Here is a 21,153-nt window from a genome sequence, read left to right on the forward strand (position 1 = left end):
AAAATATGTGTATAACCATTAGAGGCAGGAAAGGGTCCCATATAATCAAAGCCCCAAACATCAAATGGTTCAATAACGAGTGAATAGTTCATAGGCATTTCTTGACATTTACTAATATTACCAATTCTTTGACATTCATCACAAGATAAGACAACTTACGGGCATCCTTGAAGAGAGTAGGCCAATAAAAACTGGATTGCAATACCTTATGTGCAGTTCTGTCTCCAGCGTGGTGTCCTCCATATGCATCGGAGTGACACTTGCGTAGGATCTGTTCTTGTTCATGCTCAGGTACACAACGTCTAATAACACCATCCACTCTTCTTTATAAAGATGTGGGTCATCCCAAAAGTAATGTCTCATAGAAAAACTTTTTCTTTTGCTGGTATGTGAAACTAGGTGGTATAAATTTAGCCACGATATAATTAGCATAATCAGCATACCACGGAGTACTACGGGAAGCATTTATAACATTTAATTGCTCATCAGGAAAGCTATCATCAATAGGTAGTGGGTCATCAAGAACATTTTCTAACCTAGACAAGTTGTCTGCAACGGGGTTCTCAGCTCCCTTTCTATCAACAATTTGCAAATCAAATTCTTGTAGCAGGAGAACCCATCTAATAAGTCTAGGTTTAGCATCTTTCTTTTCCATAAGATATTTAATAGCAGCATGATCCGTGTGAATAGTTACTTTAGAATCAACAATATAAGGTCTGAACTTATCACAAGCAAATACAACTGCTAAGAATTCTTTTTCAGTAGTAGCATAATTTCTCTAAGCATTGTCTAGAGTTTTACTAGCATATTGAATAACATTTAATCTCTTATCAACTCTTTGCCCTAGAACAGCACCTACAGCATAATCACTAGCATCACACATAATTTCAAAGGTTAATTCCAATCAGGTGGCTGAACAATAGGTGCAGAGATCAATGCTTTCTTAAGTATTTCAAATGCTTCTACACAATCATCATCAAAGACAAATGGTATATCTTTTTGTAATAAATTAGTCAGAGGCCGAGAAATTTTTGAGAAGTCCTTAATGAACCTCATATAAAATCCGGCGTGACCAAGGAAACTTCTTATACCTTTGATGTCCTTGGGGCATGGCATCTTCTCAATAGCATCAACTTTAGCTTTATCAACTTCAATACCTCTTTCAGAAACTTTATGCCCCAAGACAATACCTTCATTAACCATAAAGTGGCACTTTTCCCAATTCAAGACAAGATTAGTTTCTTCACATCTCTGCAAAACTCGATCAAGTTTGCTCAAGCAATCATCAAAAGAGGATCCATAAACGGAGAAATCGTCCATGAAAACCTCACAAATCTTTTCACAAAAGTCAGAGAATATAGCCATCATGCATCTTTGAAAGGTAGCAGGTGCATTACATAAACCAAAAGGCATACGTCTATAAGAAAAGCTACCAAAAGGGCAAGTAAAAGTAGTTTTTGATTGATCATTGGCTGACACAGGTATTTGAGAGAAACCAGAATAACCATCTAGAAAGAAAAAATGTGTATGTTTGGATAATCTTTCTAGCATTTGATCGATAAAAGGTAAGGGGTAATGATCTTTCTTAGTAGCCTTATTTAATTTGCAGAAATCAATTACCATCCTATAACCTGTAATAATTCTTTGTGGAATCAATTCATCTTTATCATTAGGAACGACGGTAATATCTCCCTTCTTAGGGACACAATGGACAGGGCTTACCCACTGACTATCAGCAACGGGATAAATTATACCTGCCTCAAGGAGCTTTAGTATTTCCTTTCTTACCACTTCTTTCATTTTAGGATTCAGCCGTCGTTGATGATCACGAACTGGTTTGGCATCTTCTTCCAAATTTATTTTATGTTGACATAGAGTGGGACTAATGCCTTTAAGATCATCAAGAGTATATCCAATAGCAGCACGGTGCTTCTTAAGAGTTTTCAATAATCTTTCTTCTTCATGCTCTGAAAGGTTAGCACTAATAATAACAGGATATATCTTTTTCTCATCAAGATAAGCATATTTAAGAGTATCAGGCAACGGTTTAAGCTCAAACACGGGATCACCCTTGGGTGGAGGAGGATCCCCTAGGATTTCAACAGGAAAATTGTGTTTCAGGATGGGTTCCTGTTTAAATAATACTTCATCTATTTCCCTTCTTTCATTCATAAACATATCATTTTCATGGTCTAGCAAATATTGTTCTAAAGGATCACTAGGAGGTATGGCAATAGAAGCAAGACCAATAATTTCATCCTTACTAGGCAATACTTCTTCACGGTGTTGTCTACTAAATTTAGAGAAATTAAACTCATGAGACATATCACCCAAGCCAATAGTAACAACACTCTTTTCGCAGTCTATCCTAGCATTAACTGTGTTCAAGAAGGGTCTACCAAATATAATGGGACAAAAGCTATCTTGTGGGGAACCAAGAACGAGAAAATCAGCAGGATATTTAGTTTTCCCGCACAAGACTTCAACATCTCTAACAATTCTCATTGGTGAAATAGTATCTCTATTGGCAAGTTTAATTGTGACATCAATATCTTCTAACTCAGCAGGTGCAATATCATGCTTAATTTCTTTGTATAAGCCAATAGGTATGGCACTAACACTAGCACTCATATCACACAAGCCATGATAACAATGATCTCCTATTTTAACAGAAATAACAGGCATGCCTACCACAGGTCTATGTTTATCTTTAGCACAAGGTTTGGCAATTCTAGCAGTTTCACCACAGAAATAAATAACGTGCCCATCAATATTATCAGCCAAGAGATCTTTAACAATAGCAATATTAGGTTCAACTTTGATTTTCTCAGGAGGTGTATAAGTTCTAATATTGCTTTTACGAACCACAGTTGAAGCTTTAGCATGATCCTTTATCCTAACAGGGAAGGGTGGTTTCTCAACATAAGAAGTAGGGACAATAGGATCATTATAAGTGATAGTCTTTTCTTCAACTTTAACAGGTGCATCTACTTTTACTTCTATGGGAGGATGATATTTAAACCACTTCTCCTTGGGGAGATCAACATAAATAGCAAAAGATTCACAAAAAGAAGCTACTATCTCAGAGTCAAGTCCATATTTAGTGCTAAATTTATGGAAAACATCGGTATCCATAAAAGATTTAACACAATCAAACTTAGGCGTCATACCTGACTCCTTACCTTCGTCGAGATCCCAATCTTCAGAGTTGCGTTTAATTCTATCCAATAAATTCCATTTGAATTCAATAGTCTTCATCATAAAAGAGCCAGCACAAGAAGTATCGAGCATGGTGCGATTGTTATCAGAAAGCCGAGCATAAAAACTTTGAAGAATTATTTCTCTTGAGAGCTCATGATTAGGGCATGAATATAACATTGATTTAAGCCTCCCCAAGCTTGAGCGATGCTTTCTCCTTCGCGAGGCCAAAAATTATATATATAAACGATCACGATGAACAAGATGCATAGGATAAAATTTCTGATGAAATTCCAATTTCAATCGTTTATAGTTCCATGACCCCGTATCATCACATAGCCTATACCATGTCGATGCATCTCCCTTCAAAGATAAAAGGAAGACCTTCTTCTTAACAACATCATCGGGTATACCTGCAAGCTTAAATAATCCACAAACTTCATCCACATATATTAGGTGCTCATCAGGATGCTTTGTTCCATCTCCTGCAAAAGGATTAGCTAGCAGTTTTTCTAACATACCCGAAGGAACTTCAAAGGGAACATTTTCATTTTCAGTAGGTTCAGTAGGTTGACGAGCAACTCTTTGCTCTACTGGTCGGGGTGAAGATACCCCGAACAAGCCCCTTAGAGGATTACTTTCCATAGTAACAAGTGACAGTAAATTTCAGCACACTACATAAATTTTTTCCTTACCAAATTCCACCTACCAAAGGCGCTTCACTCCCCAGCAACGGCGCCAGAAAAGAGTCTTGATGACCCACAAGTATAGGGGATCTATCGTAGTCCTTTCGATAAGTAAGAGTATCGAACCCAACGAGGAGCTGAAGGAAATGATAAACGGTTTTTAGCAAGGTATTCTCTGCAAGTACTGAAATAAGTGGTACAGATAGTTTTGTGATAAGATAATTTGTAACGAGCAACAAGTAACAAAAGTAAATAAAGTGCAGCAAAGTGGCCCAATCCTTTTTGTAGCAAAGGACAAGCCTGGACAAACTCTTATATAGAGGAAAGCGCTCCCGAGGACACATGGGAATTATCGTCAAGCTAGTTTTCATCACGTTCATATGATTCGCGTTCGGTACTTTGATAATTTGATATGTGGGTGGACCGGTGCTTGGGTGCTGTTCTTACTTGAACAAGCATCCCACTTATGATTAACCTCTATTGCAACCATCCGCAACTACAACAAAAGTATTAAGGTAAACCTAACCATAGCATGAAACATATGGATCCAAATCAGCCCCTTACGAAGCAATGCATAAACTAGGGTTTAAGCTTCTGTCACTCTAGCAACCCATCATCTACTTATTACTTCCCAATGCCTTCCTCTAGGCCCAAATAATGGTGAAGTGTTATGTAGTCGACGTTCACATAACACCACTAGAGGCTAGAAAACATACATCTCATCAAAATATCGAACGAATACCAAATTCACATGACTACTAATAGCAAGACTTCTCCCATGTCCTCAGGAACAAACGTAACTACTCACAAAGCATATTCATGTTCATAATCAGAGGGGTATTAATATGCATATAGGATCTGAACATATGATCTTCCACCAAATAAACCAATTAGCATCAACTATAAGGAGTAATCAACACTACTAGCAACCTAGTAGTACCAATCCCGGACTTGGAGACAAGAATTGGATACAAGAGATGAACTAGGGTTTTGAGAGGAGATGGTGCTGGTGAAGATGTTGATGGAGATTGCCCTCTCCCGATGAGAGGAGCGTTGGTGATGACGATGGCGATGATTTCCCCCTCCCGGAGGGAAGTGTCCCCGGCAGAACAGCTCTGCCAGAGCCCTAGATTGGTTCCGCCAAGGTTCCGCCTCGTGGCGGCGGTGTCTCGTCCCGAAAGGTTGCTTATGATTTTTTCCTCGACGAAAGACTTCATATAGCAGAAGATGGCCACCGGAGAGCCAACAGGGGGCCCACAAGGCAGGGGGGCGCAACCTGGGGGTAGGGCGCGCCCCCCACCCTCGTGGCCAGGTGGGGCCCCCTCTGACGTACTTCTTCCGCTCAGTATTTTTTATTATTTCTAAAAAAGACTTTCGTGGAGTTTCAGGACTTTTGGAGTTGTGCAGAATAGGTCTCTAATATTTGCTCCTTTTCCAGCCTAGAATCCCAGCTGCCGGCATTCTCCCTCCTTATGTAAACCTTGTAAAATAAGAGAGAATAGGCATAAGTATTGTGACATAATGTGTAATAACAGCCCATATTGCAATAAATATCGATATAAAAGCATGATGCAAAATGGACGTATCATATGACATGCTGGTAAGCAGTATGACTTGTATCGCCAACAACTCACTTGTGTTCTACTCGTGCATATAACACCTACGCATAAACCTGGCTCTGATACCACTGTTGGGGAACGTAGTAATTTCAAAAAAATTCTTACGCACACAAGATTATGGTGATGCATAGCAACGAGAGGGAAGAGTGTTGTCCACGTACCCTCGTAGACCGAAAGCGGAAGCGTTAGCACAACGCGGTTGATGTAGTCGTACGTGTTCACGATCCGACCGATCCAAGTACCGAACGCACGGGACCTCCGAGTTCAGCACACGTTCAGCTCGATGACGTCCCACGAACTCCGATCCAGCAGAGCTTCGAGGGAGAGTTCCGTCAGCACGACGGCGTGATGACGGTGATGATGGTGCTACCGACGCAGGGCTTCGCCTAAGCACCGCTACGATATGACCGAGGTGGATTATGGTGGAGGGGGCACCGCACACGGCTAAGAACAATGTCAACTTGTGTGTTCTAGGGTGCCCCCTGCCCCGTATATAAAGGAGCAAGGGGGGAGGCCAGCCGGCCCCTGTAGGGCGCGCCAGGAGGAGGAGTCCTCCTCCTAGTAGGAGTAGGACTCCCCTTTCCTACTCCTACTAGGAGGAGGAAAGGAAGGAGGAGAGGGAGAAGGAAGGAGAGGGAGGAAAAGGAGGAAAGGGGGGCCGGCCCCCTAGTCCAATTCGGTTTGGGCTAGGGGGGGGCGCCCTGCCTCCTCTCTTCCACCACTTGGCCCATGAGGCCCATTACTTCTTCATCGTATTCCCGTAACTCCCCGGTACCCCGAAAAATACCTGAATCACTCGGAACCTTTCCGATGTCCGAATATAGTCGTCCAATATATCGATCTTTACGTCTCGACCATTTTGAGACTCCTCGTCATGTCCCCGATCTCATCCGGGACTCCGAACTACCTTCGGTACATCAAATCACATAAACTCCGTCACAGAACTTTAAGCATGCGGACCCTACGGGTTCGAGAACTATGTAGACATGACCGAGACACGTCTCCGGTCAATAACCAATAGAGGAACCTGGATGCTCATATTGGCTCCCACATATTCTACGAAGATCTTTATCGGTCAAACCGCATAACAACATACGTTGTTCCCTTTGTCATCGGTATGTTACTTGCCCGAGATTCGATCGTCGGTATCTCAGTACCTAGCTCAATCTCGTTACCGGCAAGTCTCTTTACTCGTTCTGTAATACATCATCCCGCAACTAACTCATTAGTTACAATGCTTGCAAGGCTTATAGTGATGTGCATTACCGAGTGGGCCCAAAGATACCTCTCCGACAATCGGAGTGACAAATCCTAATCTCGAAATATGCCAACTCAACAAGTACCTTTGGAGACACCTATAGACCACCTTTATAATCACCCAGTTACGTTGTGACGTTTGGTAGCACACAAAGTGTTCCTCCGGTAAACGGGAGTTGCATAATCTCATAGTCATAGGAACATGTATAAGTCATGAAAAAAGCAATAGCAACACACTAAACGATCAAGTGCTAAGCTAACGGAATGGGTCAAGTCAATCACATCATTCTCCTAATGATGTGATCCCGTTAATCAAATGACAACTCATGTCTATGGCTAGGAAACTCAACCATCTTTGATCAACGAGCTAGTCAAGTAGAGGCATACTAGTGACACTATGTTTGTCTATGTATTCACACATGTATTATGTTTCCGGTTAATGCAATTCTAGTATGAATAATAAACATTTATCATGATATAAGGAAATATAAATAACAACTTTATTATTGCCTCTAGGGCATATTTCCTTCAGATTCGTAGACCACCTAGCGATGACTACAAGCACTGAAGCGGGCTGAAGGCGCACCGTTACCAGCGCCCCTCCCTCACCGGAGCCGGGCACAACTTGTAGTAGACAGTCGAGAAGTCGGCGTGCTAATGCCCTTAGGACCAACGCACCAGAACAACAACCGCCGTCGATGAAAAGAAGCTTAGATCGGAAGGATCCAACCTGAAGACACATCAACAAAGACCGGATCCAAGCAGATCCACCAAAGACAACCACCGACCAAATCTCGTGAGATCTGCCGGAGACACACCTTCACTCACGCTCCGACGATACTAGACGCACCACCGGAATGGGGACTAGGTCGGGAGAACTTTATTCCATCTTTAAGAAGCCGCCGCCGACTCATCTTCCTGAGCAGGACATAAATCCTAACAAAACTTTAAGAAGGACCTGGAAACAGAGCCCTCCCACCGACAAGGCCCAGGATCGATCGCGGACCCATGGCCTTAGGGCCATAGGAGACGTTGAAGATTGGCGCCGCCGCCGGCGGGAGGCAAAAATCATAGCCATCTTTCCTTGAAGGAGAGACGCGGGGAAGATGCAGATATCATATCTTTACAGTATGTGGATCTATTGTTTTGTGGGTCTTCGCTTTTGTATTTTTCCCGCTGAACTTAAGTTGCATGTCGCCTGCCGGCGGTAACTACAATTGCACTGTGCAACTATATTTATGCCAAAAAATAGAAAATGAAAAGAAAATATCCTACTGTCAACTGAGTGATATTTACACTCATATGATATCTAGCTGCTCCCTTTATCAAAATAAAACACATTCTAAACCAGCATTAATCGTGCGTTTGCCGAACTCACGTCTCTCATTGCGTATCTTCATTGCTATGTGAATACAAGCCACCATCACTTTGTGCTTATGCACGGTCACCAACAGAAGTTTAGTTTGATGGAAAGGTTACTCCATTTGCTCATTACTCTTCAGGTTTTCATAGCCAGCACCAAACATGCATTGTTTAGCGTAAAGATCATTAAAACAAGGTTGCACAATAAGATGGAAGGCCATCTTGCCAAATAACCTGTTGGTTTTAGCGGCAATAGTGGATGAAATTCTGAAGAAGCACAACTATGAATGATATCGCCGAAGTAAAACTTTTTCTTTTTTGAGAGAATATCGCCAAAGAGTTTAGAAACATAAAGGACCGGCAAAACTGATTTGTTATATGCAACTCTATGTCGGCCGTGTTGGATGATAAAATGATACTTCCTCTGTCCCATAAGATAAGAATATTTTTGACACTATATTATGAGACAGAGGAAGTACTTGATTATTTGTTTAGGAGTACTATATATGTGAATCTACTGATACAGTAATCAATGAGAACAAAAGGCACACATATCTGTAATGACTATGCCTAGTAAAAATAGTACAGTACATATTGAAAGTTTTAGTGTTCTTCTTTAGCTTGGCCCGCCCAATATTTTCTTTGTAGCTCCGCCATTGTACCTAATGACCACACAAAAATACACTTAATCATAGGCATACAAGCATAAGTGCATAGAGGAGCATACAACCTTGATGATCACACGGCAAAAAAAGCTCTAGAAGACAAAGATATCAAATAAAAATGCAAAGCAAAGACAATAGGTAGCATAATATTGGCAGATAGCAACTGTTCCTTTTCTAACCCTAGACGGCTAGAACAAACTCTTCTCTCCATACTTCACCGCCCAGTTCGTGGATTCGCCTCCCCTCTGCCTATCGCTCCGGCGGTCGGTGGCGGGGAAGGGAATCCTGGTGACCCCACTTCAGTTATTAGGTCTCGCAGGTGCGGCACACGGGCGGATGGCGGTGCTTCTTCTTTAAGTTTGTCTACCGGGCTTCGATCCTCCTCGAATTCGTCTGTCTAGACATAGTCGACGGAGCTCCGGCGTAGATTCTTGCCGTCTCCTTGGGTCGGTGAGCTTAGGGTTTTTCGTAATGTGGCAATTTTTTTTTAAGAATCAATGTGGCGAGAATTTGGTGTCAGGTGCTTCATACATGCAAGGGTTGGCGCTGGTCTTTAGGCGCACGTGCACGAAGACTTCCTATCATCGACAAGGTCAAGCCGGCTCCGGTAGGGAGCGGCTACAGCAGCATATCGGCGGCTCGTTCCGGCGGCAGTAGCGGTCGTTCGATGGTCTCGGAATCTCAATGTAATTTTTATTATGTTTGAGATGCTTTGTAATTCCGATGAACTTCTATAATAACTCTGATGCTTTTAAAAAAGTAGCATAATATTGATTCAATCTTATTTTTATATGTTTTAACCTTGATTTCATTATGCCTTTTATGATCATGTGTTTTTCCATATCGAACATATATTTTTGTAAAATTACTGTGTTTTCACACTTTTCTATCTGGCACATGCAACAATATCCTTCCCAAGCTTTTCCCATCAAAGAGGGCCCATGGACTATTTTGGAACAAAAGTTTAACTAGCTGGTCAACGAGTAAAATGTTTACCCTTTCCCCCAAAAAACACGAGTAAAATGCTTTACCCAACAAAACGCGCTTTCCATTTCCATTTCCGCTCGTTTTACAGGCGTTGCTCAAAGCACAAAACTCAGACCAGCGCCGCCGCCGGCCGGCCGGAGTCCGACCCCGGATCGAGGTAGGTAGCCAGCCCCCTCCCGAGACCCGGCCGTCCGCGACCTCGTCTCCGCTGCCGCCCGTGCTCCCCAGACCCGCGCAACGGCGCGAGGTCAAACCCACACACCCCAAAACCCCAAGGGAGGGCCTCCCTCCCTCCCCAATGCTCCCACCCCAAGTCAACCCCTGCCTCCCCACGCCCATGGCTCCCCTGCCCCTCCCCCTGCTCCTCGCGCTCGCCGGCCTCGCCGTCGCCGCCGCCCAGCCCTTCTTCCCCCCGCCTCAGCAGCAGTCCACCGACGCCTCCGACGGTAAATCCGCTCTCCCGCTCTCCTTACCGAATTGGAAGGTACTAGTAAAATGCCCGCGGCCTCACAGATCTCTCTCCGTGTCCTCCTCCCCTCGCAGCGGCCGCCCTGAGCGCGGTGTTCCAGCGGTGGGGTCTCCGGTACGGCCCGACGGTGAACCCGTGCGGGACGCGGGACTGGCCCGGGTCCTTCGCGAGGAACGCGTCCGTCGGCTGCAGCTGCGACGGCTCGCCCGTGTGCCGCATCACGCACCTGTTCGTGCTCCGTCTTCCTCGCTCGCCCGGCCCGAGGCCTCTGGCTTTTCGGTTTTCCGTTGCCTTTGCTTGTGGATTGACGGCTGGGCTCTGGATTATGCAGGAACGTCACCGGATACTGGAATCTGACCGAGATCCCGCCGGAGCTCTTCAACTTGACGGAGCTGGTCTCTCTGTGAGTCATGGCATTGATGTCTGTTACTGTGCAAACTGCTCACACTAGGAAATGCGAGAATTAACCAGCCTACTATAAGTAGGACAATGCGGTGTTAGGTTGCACAAATGGGTATTATATTACTTGCTTTTGTTCTGGAATACTTGTTGTTCGCTAATCAAACTTTTAAACTTTTACCACCTATACTTGAAAAGCCATGTGTAAATGTCGTCTCAAAAATATGTTCGACTGATCTCCAGCCTTTAGAGAACTGATGAAGGCATTACTTGTTATAGTTATTACTTATGATTAAGCACTCAGCAGCTTGTTGCTGCAGCATAACGATGTACTGCCAATGCAGATTGCAGTAGACATAGTGATTACTAAAATGATTAGGTATAGGAACAATGACTCCATGTGTTTATTGTTAGACATGTTTTTTTTTTCCTATTCTAACTCCTAGTTGTAAATACTACTCCCTCCGTCCCAAAATAAGTGACTCAACTTTGCACTAACTTTAGTACAAAGTTTAGTCACTTATTTTGGGACGGAGGGAGTACAAAATATGTTGTGCTTGTTGAGTGAGAACAAGGATTCTTAATGTTGACTGATAGTCACTTATCATTTCCTTTTGTAGGGATTTGAGCAATAACAATTTAAGCGGTTCAATACCTCCAGAAGTTGCGAATCTCTCCAAACTGGAAACATGGTGATTAGAAAACCTTTTTGTTCCCCTTATAATCGAGATTGTATACTTAGGACCTGAGACCTCATTAGGTAAATATTTATGTAATTGTCGTAAAGAAATATGTGAGTTGAGAGTGCATGGTTACTACGTGTTATGCAGCGAATGTAGTCATACTCCAGACTCTTGTCACAGTGTCAGTACTCATATTGTTTTGATTTCAAAACGTCGAGGACATCTAATATTCTCATAGCTGATTCAGTGCTTTTCACATAGCTAGGCACTTCAACAACAACCAACTAAGTGGACCTTTTCCTAATGAATCTTCACCTTTAAGGAATCTTCAATCCCTGTAAGTATGCGTCATTTTCCTTTTACTTACTCTTATCCTAAGTAAAAAGCTATTCAGTTCTTACCAAGTCAATTTGGAGAGTAATAGATTACATACCATCTTGTTGGAAAGAAGGATTACATGATCTTCCAATTGCTTATGCAGGTGGATGTTTGATAACTACATTGAAGGGTTATTTCCAGAATTTATTGCGAACTTTACCAATCTCACGGACTTGTATGCATAAGTAGTACTTCGTTTGTTTCATTAGTAAAAGCTTCTTCTTTCTTTGCATTCATGGAACACTAATACACTTGTCTTTCTAGGAGAATATATGGGATGAAACTTCAAGGACCTATTCCAAAACAATTCTCTAATTTGATCAATCTGAAGTATCTGTAAGTCACTCTAATGGTTTCTTTTGTTAAGTATGAAAATAGCACTGTCCTCAGTTTGTTTATTGCTGTGGTACTCTAATCTGGAAAGTTACTGACAACTAAACCGCACAAATCTGATTTAATAAATACTTTATAGTGCTACGTTTAACAAGTATTTCCTTACAGGATGCTTGGTGATCTTGATGGTGCGAATTCTACTATAGATTTCATACCAGATTCAGCAAATCTTTCGATATTGTATGTCTGCAACTGTCGTACTGAACTGTATTTTAGTTTCCTGAGTAGTATAATTACTTACTACAGTTTTTGTGTTAAGCAGATCTCTGAGAAAATGTGGAATCGTTGGCCAGTTCCCTAGTACTCCCCCAACTTTACCCAATCTAACATACCTGTGGGTTTTCTAAAACTTCTGCATTGAAGATAATGCTTTTGCTTAGTTACTCTCCATAGTAATACAAAATCGTAATTTGAGGCAGTCTTTAACACAGTTGTCCTTTAATAGGATGCTACTGTTCTTGGTATATTGTTAATGTGTTCTGTAGCGTGACTTCATATGATACTTCTGCTATTTATCTATGGTATATATTGTCATGCATCTCAAATGGCTATTAATTTCTATAAAAGGAAACACTATGAATAAGGAGCTTCCGTGTCAAAGCATGCCTTAATAGGATTACCTCCTTTTTTTATTGCACTTGGTCCACTTCCATCAGTTGGCAGTGAGATTTCCCTAGGCTTGTTGCTCTCATTCAGTGCATCTGCTCTCTCTGCTCACCTTTCAACTGAACAATAACATCAACAGTCACTTTTTGACATGAACTCACACCCATGTTGGGATTTTTCAAAAGGTGCGCCTTTACTCTTCACATCAAACGAGGTGTTTCACGTATCCAAAACGTATCACAACAGTATCCTAGGAGTATCAAACATTATTTTCCATTTTTTAAATTAAAAAATCAAGGGATACGTATCGGGGCAGTATCCAGCTGGATACGCGCGCTTTCTGAAGTATCCGCGCTACGTAGACAATGAACAATTTGTGTGCATACCTTTTGCACTTCTAACCTTGCAATGGTAGTTGACAAGTTACGCCGAAAATTTAAATTGGATGTTAATACATGTTTCAGTTTAACGAGTTTGGACATTTTCTTCTTCTCAGCGCAATGGAAAACCTGGAAGTATTAAAATATTCAATCCACTATACAGTCACTTCCATGTCATCATGTTTTTAGCTTTGCTATTAAATTCATAGTGCAAGCTATGCCATGAAATAGATCCCTGTATCATTGTTGAGAAGTACAATCCGTAAGGTTTTTCTTATATTGTGCTGGTATTTCATAGTTAGCATTATTTTGAAGTGTGTGTATGCTTTTTATTTGCAGAGATTTGAGGTCAAACAATTTATCAGGCCAATTACAACTACTGCTTCCGTATAAGAGTTCAAGATACCTGTAAGTTGTTACAGACTTGCAATCTTTGTGTCATGTGGGAACATGGTTTTACCATTGCCAATGCTCTATCCTGTCAGCTTAGAGGCTCAGCCATACAGCAGTTAGGCTTATGGTTAAGCTGCAGATTCAGTTTCTTTAGTGCATTTTTTACCAAATGCAAGCTGGCTATAAAGTCTGGCAATCTACTCCCCCCCCCCCCCCCCCCCCCCACCCCAGGCAAAACCAGCCAATCCAGCTGCAGGCTTCCCATCCTTCAAAAGTAAATGGCGTACCTAGTGCCAAAAGCTCCCACACAAGGTGCACAATAATTCTGCAAGGAGGTTGGTTCGAACCAGGACCTCCAAGCCACAAGTGGAGAGACTCTACCGCAGCGCTAGGCCCGCCGTTCTATTTGCCTAATAAACTTGGTACCATTTGCAAGTAAATTGAGACGACCTTGTGAACTTGAAGCAAACTGTTGGGGAACATTGCAGTTAAGGAACAGTTCTGATTTCTTCCAGCTCCCAAGACATATGCTTGCTCACCTTTAAACTGACATATTGTCTTCATGGCTCCTCCCTGATATAGTATTTGTCCAAGATAGGTCATAGAAGATGTCTTGCGTTGTACCTTTGCTATCTCAATCTCCTCCTAGACGACTTCCTGACTTGGATTTTGGCATGGTTTGCCCGTCGTTATCTTACCCAGCATAAGTATTTTGATATCTGATTCACTTTTTTTCATGTAAGGTCAAGTGATAAGAACACGACTTTAAGTGGGCTATCTTTATGGTGATATTACTTAATTAGTCAATAATACACTGTGCTTGGATGAACCCTATTGTTGGTTCTGATTCATCTTTTATCTTATTGTTCTTGTATTTACCTTTCCCTACTTTATGCCATCAGCATTTACCATTTTTATTTCATCCCTCTAGGTATGCGGGTGACAATGACTTTAGTGGACGTCTGCCTGCTGAATTTGTTCAGCCATCACTTGCTTTGTAAGTATGCTCTGCATTTGCACTGGTTGATGAAGACTTTTGTGCTGACATCAAAGATGCCTCATGGGCTGTCTCTTACTAGGACTGTCAAACTAAGCTTTACTAGGGTACCATTTCAGTTTCTACTACATTCCAAAATGTAAGCGATTTGAGTTTGTCCTAATTCAAACTTCTTTCAGTTTGACAATTTGATATTGTAGACGTTGGTATATTTTCCTATAGAATTGGTCAAACTTAAAAGAAATTTGACTTAGGACAAATCTAGAACTGCTTACATTTTGGAACGGAGGGATTATTTTGTAGTGACTCTTAAGGGTGTGTTTGGTTTGAGGGCAGAGGTGGGTGGGTTGATGGTATCCACATCCATATGGTTGGGGCCATTTTTTCTGTTTGGTTGGGTGGGTTTGATGAGCCAATTTTTGGCTTGGTTGGAACTTGATAGGATGAGAGGTGGTTAGGGATACCAATTTTGTGTTTGGTTGAAGGGATGAGGGGTTGATGGTTGTTGTGATGACCTCTTTGGTTAAGATGGTGCGATTATCCCCTGTAACATGCAAGTTTATGGACATAAATGTATACTTCCCTTTGATGCATTTCAACTACGAAGTAATGTGATGTTCGTTCATGCTTTAGATGTACCAACAGCCACTGTTCGACAAATGGGCATTAAAGTTTTGGTATTTGCTTTCTTTTGGCTCTGTTGCTGCCTTGGCGCAGTGGTAAAAGCTCACGGGTTCAAGTCCTGGAAACAGCCTCTTACAGAAATGTAGGGAAAGGCTGCGTACAATAGACCCAAAGTGGTCGGACCCTTCCCCGGACCCTGCGCAAGCAGGAGCTACATGCACCGGGCTGCCCCTTTTTCTTTTCTTTTGGCTCTGTTGTGTCATATTCTGTGATTCTAATTCTTCAAGATCAGCCTATAATTCTTTTCTGCAGTGCCAGCCTGTTTTACACCTATTAGCTCTCCTGACTTTCGTGTATACTCTTCAGGGATATTTCCTATAATCCTTTTATTAATGGACTCCTTCCTAACAATCCGACTGATCGCAAGTTGTCACTGTATGTATTTCTTAATTTTACACGTTACATAATTGTAATGGCTAAATCAGCAATCTGACTTATTCTTTTGTAAACATGGTCTTCCGTGTAGAAATTATATTGGGACTGCAATTGATACAAGCAGAGCGATTAACAGGTAATCAACATTTTTCATAATGACTGCAGTGGACATGCTTTGATAATGTTGATCAAACAAGTGACAGCTTCATTGTTACTGGTTTGCCAATTTTCATTTTTAAGTTTGTAAATGTGATTATTGGACAATCTTCAATGTGAATCTTCACTTGCTGCCTGTTTTCAAAGATTGATAAGTTACACATGACACGTTTGTTAAATAAGCATACTTATCTAACGCCATTGATCGATAAACATTTTCTTTTTCATAGCCTAATCTGTTCTGATCAGCATTCCTTCGTTTTTCAACCCCACCGATGCTTAACAATATAACCATGCCGCTCCTGTAAGGCTATTATTGCTCTTTTCTCTTGATGCACTTTAGAGAAACAATCGAATATGTTGGGGAATGGAAGTGCATGAAAGAGGAGACCAAAGTGCTAGCAAGTTTTCCTTCTTTACAAGCAAAGAGCCAGGGCCTACATATGCACTAGAAATTTGTCACAAGTAGGCCTATCTTTGCATTTCAAAGAATAGCCTGCAATATAGTAAAGGTAAAAAGTTCAGGAAATTTTCAACAAGCAGAATGCCGAAAAGAAATGTTAGCATTGATGGTGACCTTTGGTACTTCTGTAGACCGCCAGAACTTGTAATTTTAGTAGAATTTATATTTGGGTTCTTTTTTCTTATAGCGTCTTTCTGCTTCATATTCTCATCCTGCCATATGAATTGTTAATGTGCAGTGAAAACCTCACTCTTCTCAACTGTCTCCACATGAAAGAATGCAACAGAAAATATTACACTAGTAAGTCATAAAAAATCTTCACTGTTTGATATTTTGAACACGACTTTCTTTGTCATTAGACTTCTAATACTCAATGAATCATGCTACAGTCACTACATTGGTATGCATATTATAGTGTTCCTAGAGTTATTAATTTAAAGACTTATTAGTTCTTCTAATGTTGCACTTATATCTCGCCACTTAACATGTGTTCCGCAATTCAAGAAAAATACTAACGCCTCCCTCATCTGATCATAAATGCAGATGCTATAACCTCCTTTGCTGTAAACTGTGGCGGCAAGCAAACAATTTATTCAGATCCATTGCCAATTACATTTGACGATGACACCACTGACCTTGGAGCAGCAGGTTTTCATGTTAATACTAGCATGCAATGGGTAGTTAGTCATGTGGGTTCTGATCCTTTTCGTGAGTCTCCTCGTTTTGTAAATACAAGTCAAGTTATTCTGGGAACAGACATGCCTGAACTGTATCAAACAGCAAGGACATCAAGAAGTGCTTTGTGGTACTATATAGTTGGTTTGTCTACTGGGAAATACACAGTTCAACTCTTCTTCGCGGAGATAGTTATTGAAAAGCCAGGAAAGCGCCTATTTAACATTGATATTCAGGTTTGATGTCTCCTTCTCCCTCTTTGCAAAATCACAAAGCAAACAAACATTTAAGTTTTTGACACACCCAGTTTAGATGAGCGAAAATGAAATTGTCTGATTAACTGCAGGATCGAAATATCAAGACAGATTTCGACATTACTAAGGAAGCAGGGGGGTTCAGAAGACCCACAAACATAACTTACGAAGTGACAGTGGTTAACTCGGTACTTAAGATACATCTGCATTGGAATGGACGAGGCACATGCTGTATTCCATATGAAGGAGCTTATGGGCCTCTGGTATCAGCAATAAGAGGTAATTACAGTACATATACCGCACGGCGCACATACCATTTCTATTTATGGGAAAAGCATTGACTGACAAGGATGAAATGCTCAATTTTGTGCAGTTTTTCGCCCCGAAAGTCCGAACAACAGCCCCCCACCAGCACGGCCAGTGTCTGCGCCAAGTAATGATGACAAGCGGAGAGGAGTGGTTGCAGGCATTGCAGCCCTGTGTATAGCTGCGGCGGTGATCTCTTCGTCTGTTGTTTACCTTTGGTGGAAATGGGTTGCACTGGTAAAGCATCCAAATGCATGAGGGGAGTTCAGTTGTGCATAGCATGTGAATTAGCCTATGTACTGTATCATATCTTCGCCGAGCTTGGTTGGGGGACATGGATGCCTGTACAGGAAAACTCACCGCATAGCGTGAAGAGGAGAGCAGCATTGGTGTACAGTTCGGTTTACTGTCAGGATTTTAGATCTGTAGCTTTGTTTTGTTTCCCATCCATCGATTGTAACTTGTAAGGACCACTCAGTCATCTTCATTCTTTATTTGTTCGTTCAAACTTATTTCCATGTAGTGCGGCCTTGTTGAATGAGTAATTAACACCTTGAGGTGTTCTTTGGAATGTGGAATTTCTTGGGAAAATATCTGGTGCTCCGGGAGCACCTGCTCCCGTGCGAGCTCGGTGTTGGATCTCAGATCCAAGAGCTCCTGTGAGATGCTCAACATTTTTGCAAAAAAATCATCTCGAGGGAGTCTAAAAATTGCGTGCAGATACAACAGCTACAGCAGCTCCTCAAATGCTGTTGGATCTGAGATCCGGTGGCCCGGGATCCCGTATCACGGGAGCACCTGAGCTCCCGTATCACTGGATACTCATCCCTGATTGATTGACTTGTTTCATGTGAAAATCTTGCAGTTCAGACCGTTGTAGGATTTCAATCCATTGAATTCTTCACCTGCGGATGATCTTTGTATCGAAGGAATGCCACATTTGAATTTTCTATGAATTCTGGCATAGACCCTTAATTTTTTTTTTCTTTTTTTGACAACGAGTTGCCACTGCTTTTATCGAAAATCATAAAAAATATCCATCACTTCTGCGGCAAGTGAGTAATAAATCACACTGATTTAGTGATCAGCTACGTCTAACCACAAAACTGACTAGTTGGGCTCACCGCTAGTTCTAACAAATCAGTGTGATTTGTTACTCACTTGCGGCAGACACGATGGTTTTTGTGATTTTTGACAAAAGCAGTGGCAATACGTTACCCGAGCCACAAATGTGATAGTTTTGAGCAATTTACTCTTATGGCATGCACCAAGTTTTAAAAGATATGCATGTTTTCTCCTTGCGGTGCAACCAGATAGCTTCTATCATTGCTATTTCCATGTCATCACTTCCTATTGTATTGAGCATGCTATGGCATCTTAGTCCTTCGTTTTTCGTGTTCCCGTGTTCCAATAAAATCTTATAATGGTTGATATTTTGCATGCATTTTTCTTTATTTGAGTTACTAGTGATTTCATATTGTAATTGCCACACTGCAATATTTAGACATGAGTATTCATTTTGACTTTCAACTTCAAATTTATGTCAAATCACCATGGGAGAACCAAATTGTCCTTCCTTTTACCCTAGTTCTCAGGTAAAATAAACATTGATGAAACACACGGTTGTACCTATTCGGCCTCCTCTCATGACTACCCTAATTAGGGTTTCTCCACCCCCGCCGGTCTGCGAGTCTTCGGGGGCCTTACGGCCATGGAGGCGCGATTGAGCTCAATCCTTGCTGACGGGAGGGTTCCTGTTTTGTTTTTAGGTTTTTTTATGTCGACTAGGGTTTGTGTCTTGCTCAGAAAGGAGAGGCGGAGGTGGCTCCCTGAATATGAAATAAGGTCCTCCCCCTAGCCCCATCCCGACGGTCCGTCTAATGTCATCGAAGGGCCTGTGGAGTTGTGTCTCTGGCGGATCTCATGGGATTCGTTCGGCGTTGGTCTTCATCAGATCTCCGTGGATCCAGTCTTCATTCGTGTCTACAGGTTGGATTCTTCAGGTCCAAGCTTATCTTCATCGACATCGATCGATTGCTGTTCTGGTGCATCAGTTCTGCGGGGTCTTAGCACAACAACTTCATGACTGTCTAGTATAGTAGATTTTGCCTGGTTCCCATAAGGGACGGGCGATGATGGTGGCACGCCTTTTGGCTTGCTACTTGTAGTCGTCGCTGTGTAATCTACTGACCTAACTGTATTTTTTTTTATTTCTGATGTTCCTGCCATGACATAACAAAGACAGGAAGGATTCTCGCCAAAAGAATAAAAATAAACATTGATTATTTATTATTACACAATTAGCTCGGAATTCTGGAATTTGAGATGAATTTGCATAAAACCACTTCTCAACACTTCCCTCACATCCTTGTCCAATTTTGCTTCCTGCAGATTTCCTTTTCGTTTCCACCCCTAAACTTGAAACAAAACCCAAACCACAACCCTCCTCTTTACTTGCCTTACAAGTAGATCCCTCGTTAACCTTCCCCCCCGACTCTGCTTCCTCCCTCCCCACTTCCCCCAAATCCCCCACCCGAACCCTCGGAATCCCTCTCTCGCCGCCGCCGACCCCTCCGCCGATCTCCCCGCCGCCGCCGAGATGTCTCGCCGCTACGACAGCCGCACCACGATCTTCTCGCCGGAGGGCCGGCTGTACCAGGTGGAGTACGCGATGGAGGCGATCGGGAACGCCGGGTCGGCGCTCGGGATCCTGGCGGCGGACGGCGTCGTCCTCGTCGGCGAGAAGAAGGTCACCTCCAAGCTGCTCCAGTCCTCCCGATCCGCGGAGAAGATGTACAAGATCGACTCCCACCTCGCCTGCGCCGTCGCCGGGATCATGTCCGACGCCAACATCCTCATCAACACCGCCCGCCTCCACGCCCAGCGCTACGCGCTCTCCTACCAGGAGCCCATCCCCGTCGAGCAGCTCGTCCAGTCCCTCTGCGACACCAAGCAGGGCTACACCCAGTTCGGGGGCCTCCGCCCCTTCGGCGTCTCCTTCCTCTTCGCGGGGTGGGACAAGAACCACGGCTTCCAGCTCTACATGAGCGACCCCTCGGGCAACTACGGCGGCTGGAAGGCCGCCGCCGTCGGGGCCAACAGCCAGGCCGCCCAGTCCATGCTCAAGCAGGACTACAAGGACGGCATGACCCGCGAGGAGGCCGTCGCCCTTGCCCTCAAGGTCCTCAGCAAGACCATGGATTCCACTAGTTTGACTGCCGATAAGCTGGAGCTGGCCGAGGTCTTCGTGCAGCCCGGCACTGGGGAGGTGCAGTACCAGGTGTGCTCTCCTGATGCCATGGGGAAGCTGCTTGCCAAGGCTGGGCTTACGCAGCCCGCGCCTGAGGCCTGATGTGCTGGTTTGCTGTGGCTTGCGATGCTTACTACTCTTAGACCGCTTAATCAGTTATGTTTCTGTTGTTTTAAGCCAAACTATTTGACAATTATGCATTTTAATTTTATGTCGAACATGCTTCATATTTTCTTTATCTGATGGATTGTCGTATGTTAGGTGAAAATTGTGATCCTTGTGCCCCATGCTTGATTGTTATTGTGACTAATGCGCTTATAGAAAACTGCAGCGAAACCTATGTGTTTGACCATGTTCTCATCAAGTGTGTTTAGTGAACAATCCCAATTGTAAGGAGGTTCTGGTGCTTGGGGCCTGTGTTTATAAAGTTTAGCGCCTTCAATAGATTCAATACCTATGCACCATCTAGTTTGCCCCATGGAGAAGTTAGTAATTATGTATGATGATTGCATAAAACA

At 42.8% G+C, this 21,153-nt stretch overlaps 2 protein-coding genes across 2 annotated transcripts; both read left to right on the forward strand.

Moving 5' to 3' along the window:
* Positions 1 to 9,845: 9,845 nt before the first annotated feature.
* On the forward strand, positions 9,846 to 17,956 carry LOC109778890 (probable LRR receptor-like serine/threonine-protein kinase At1g29720). The gene is made up of 17 exons (XM_020337474.4): positions 9,846 to 10,220; positions 10,318 to 10,471; positions 10,575 to 10,646; positions 11,263 to 11,334; positions 11,591 to 11,662; positions 11,807 to 11,878; positions 11,968 to 12,039; positions 12,205 to 12,276; positions 12,359 to 12,430; positions 13,422 to 13,490; positions 14,407 to 14,472; positions 15,463 to 15,531; positions 15,623 to 15,667; positions 16,389 to 16,450; positions 16,694 to 17,061; positions 17,172 to 17,358; positions 17,453 to 17,956. Exons 1-17 carry the CDS (start codon positions 10,073 to 10,075, stop codon positions 17,641 to 17,643), a joined length of 1,863 nt encoding a protein of 620 aa, XP_020193063.3. The 5' UTR covers positions 9,846 to 10,072; the 3' UTR covers positions 17,644 to 17,956.
* A 1,880-nt stretch (positions 17,957 to 19,836) lies between these two features.
* Positions 19,837 to 20,903, forward strand: LOC109778888 (proteasome subunit alpha type-4-1). The gene has a single exon (XM_020337473.4). It carries the CDS (start codon positions 19,985 to 19,987, stop codon positions 20,735 to 20,737), a length of 753 nt encoding a protein of 250 aa, XP_020193062.1. The 5' UTR covers positions 19,837 to 19,984; the 3' UTR covers positions 20,738 to 20,903.
* Positions 20,904 to 21,153: the final 250 nt, after the last annotated feature.

This window comes from Aegilops tauschii, chromosome 7 (assembly GCF_002575655.3).
Source record: "Aegilops tauschii subsp. strangulata cultivar AL8/78 chromosome 7, Aet v6.0, whole genome shotgun sequence".
NCBI classification, from domain to species: Eukaryota; Viridiplantae; Streptophyta; class Magnoliopsida; order Poales; family Poaceae; genus Aegilops; species Aegilops tauschii.

What these genes read in the sequence shown, in the direction of transcription:
- LOC109778890 (XM_020337474.4), top strand. Translation starts at nt 10,073, where the DNA reads ATGCTCCCACCCCAAGTCAACCCCTGCCTCCCCACGCCCATGGCTCCC. An exon ending in TTGACGGAGCTGGTCTCTCT is followed by an intron (nt 10,647 to 11,262) that starts GTGAGTCATGGC and finishes TTCCTTTTGTAG; the next exon opens with GGATTTGAGCAATAACAATT. An exon ending in TATTTAACATTGATATTCAG is followed by an intron (nt 17,062 to 17,171) that starts GTTTGATGTCTC and finishes GATTAACTGCAG; the next exon opens with GATCGAAATATCAAGACAGA.
- LOC109778888 (XM_020337473.4), top strand. Translation starts at nt 19,985, where the DNA reads ATGTCTCGCCGCTACGACAGCCGCACCACGATCTTCTCGCCGGAGGGC.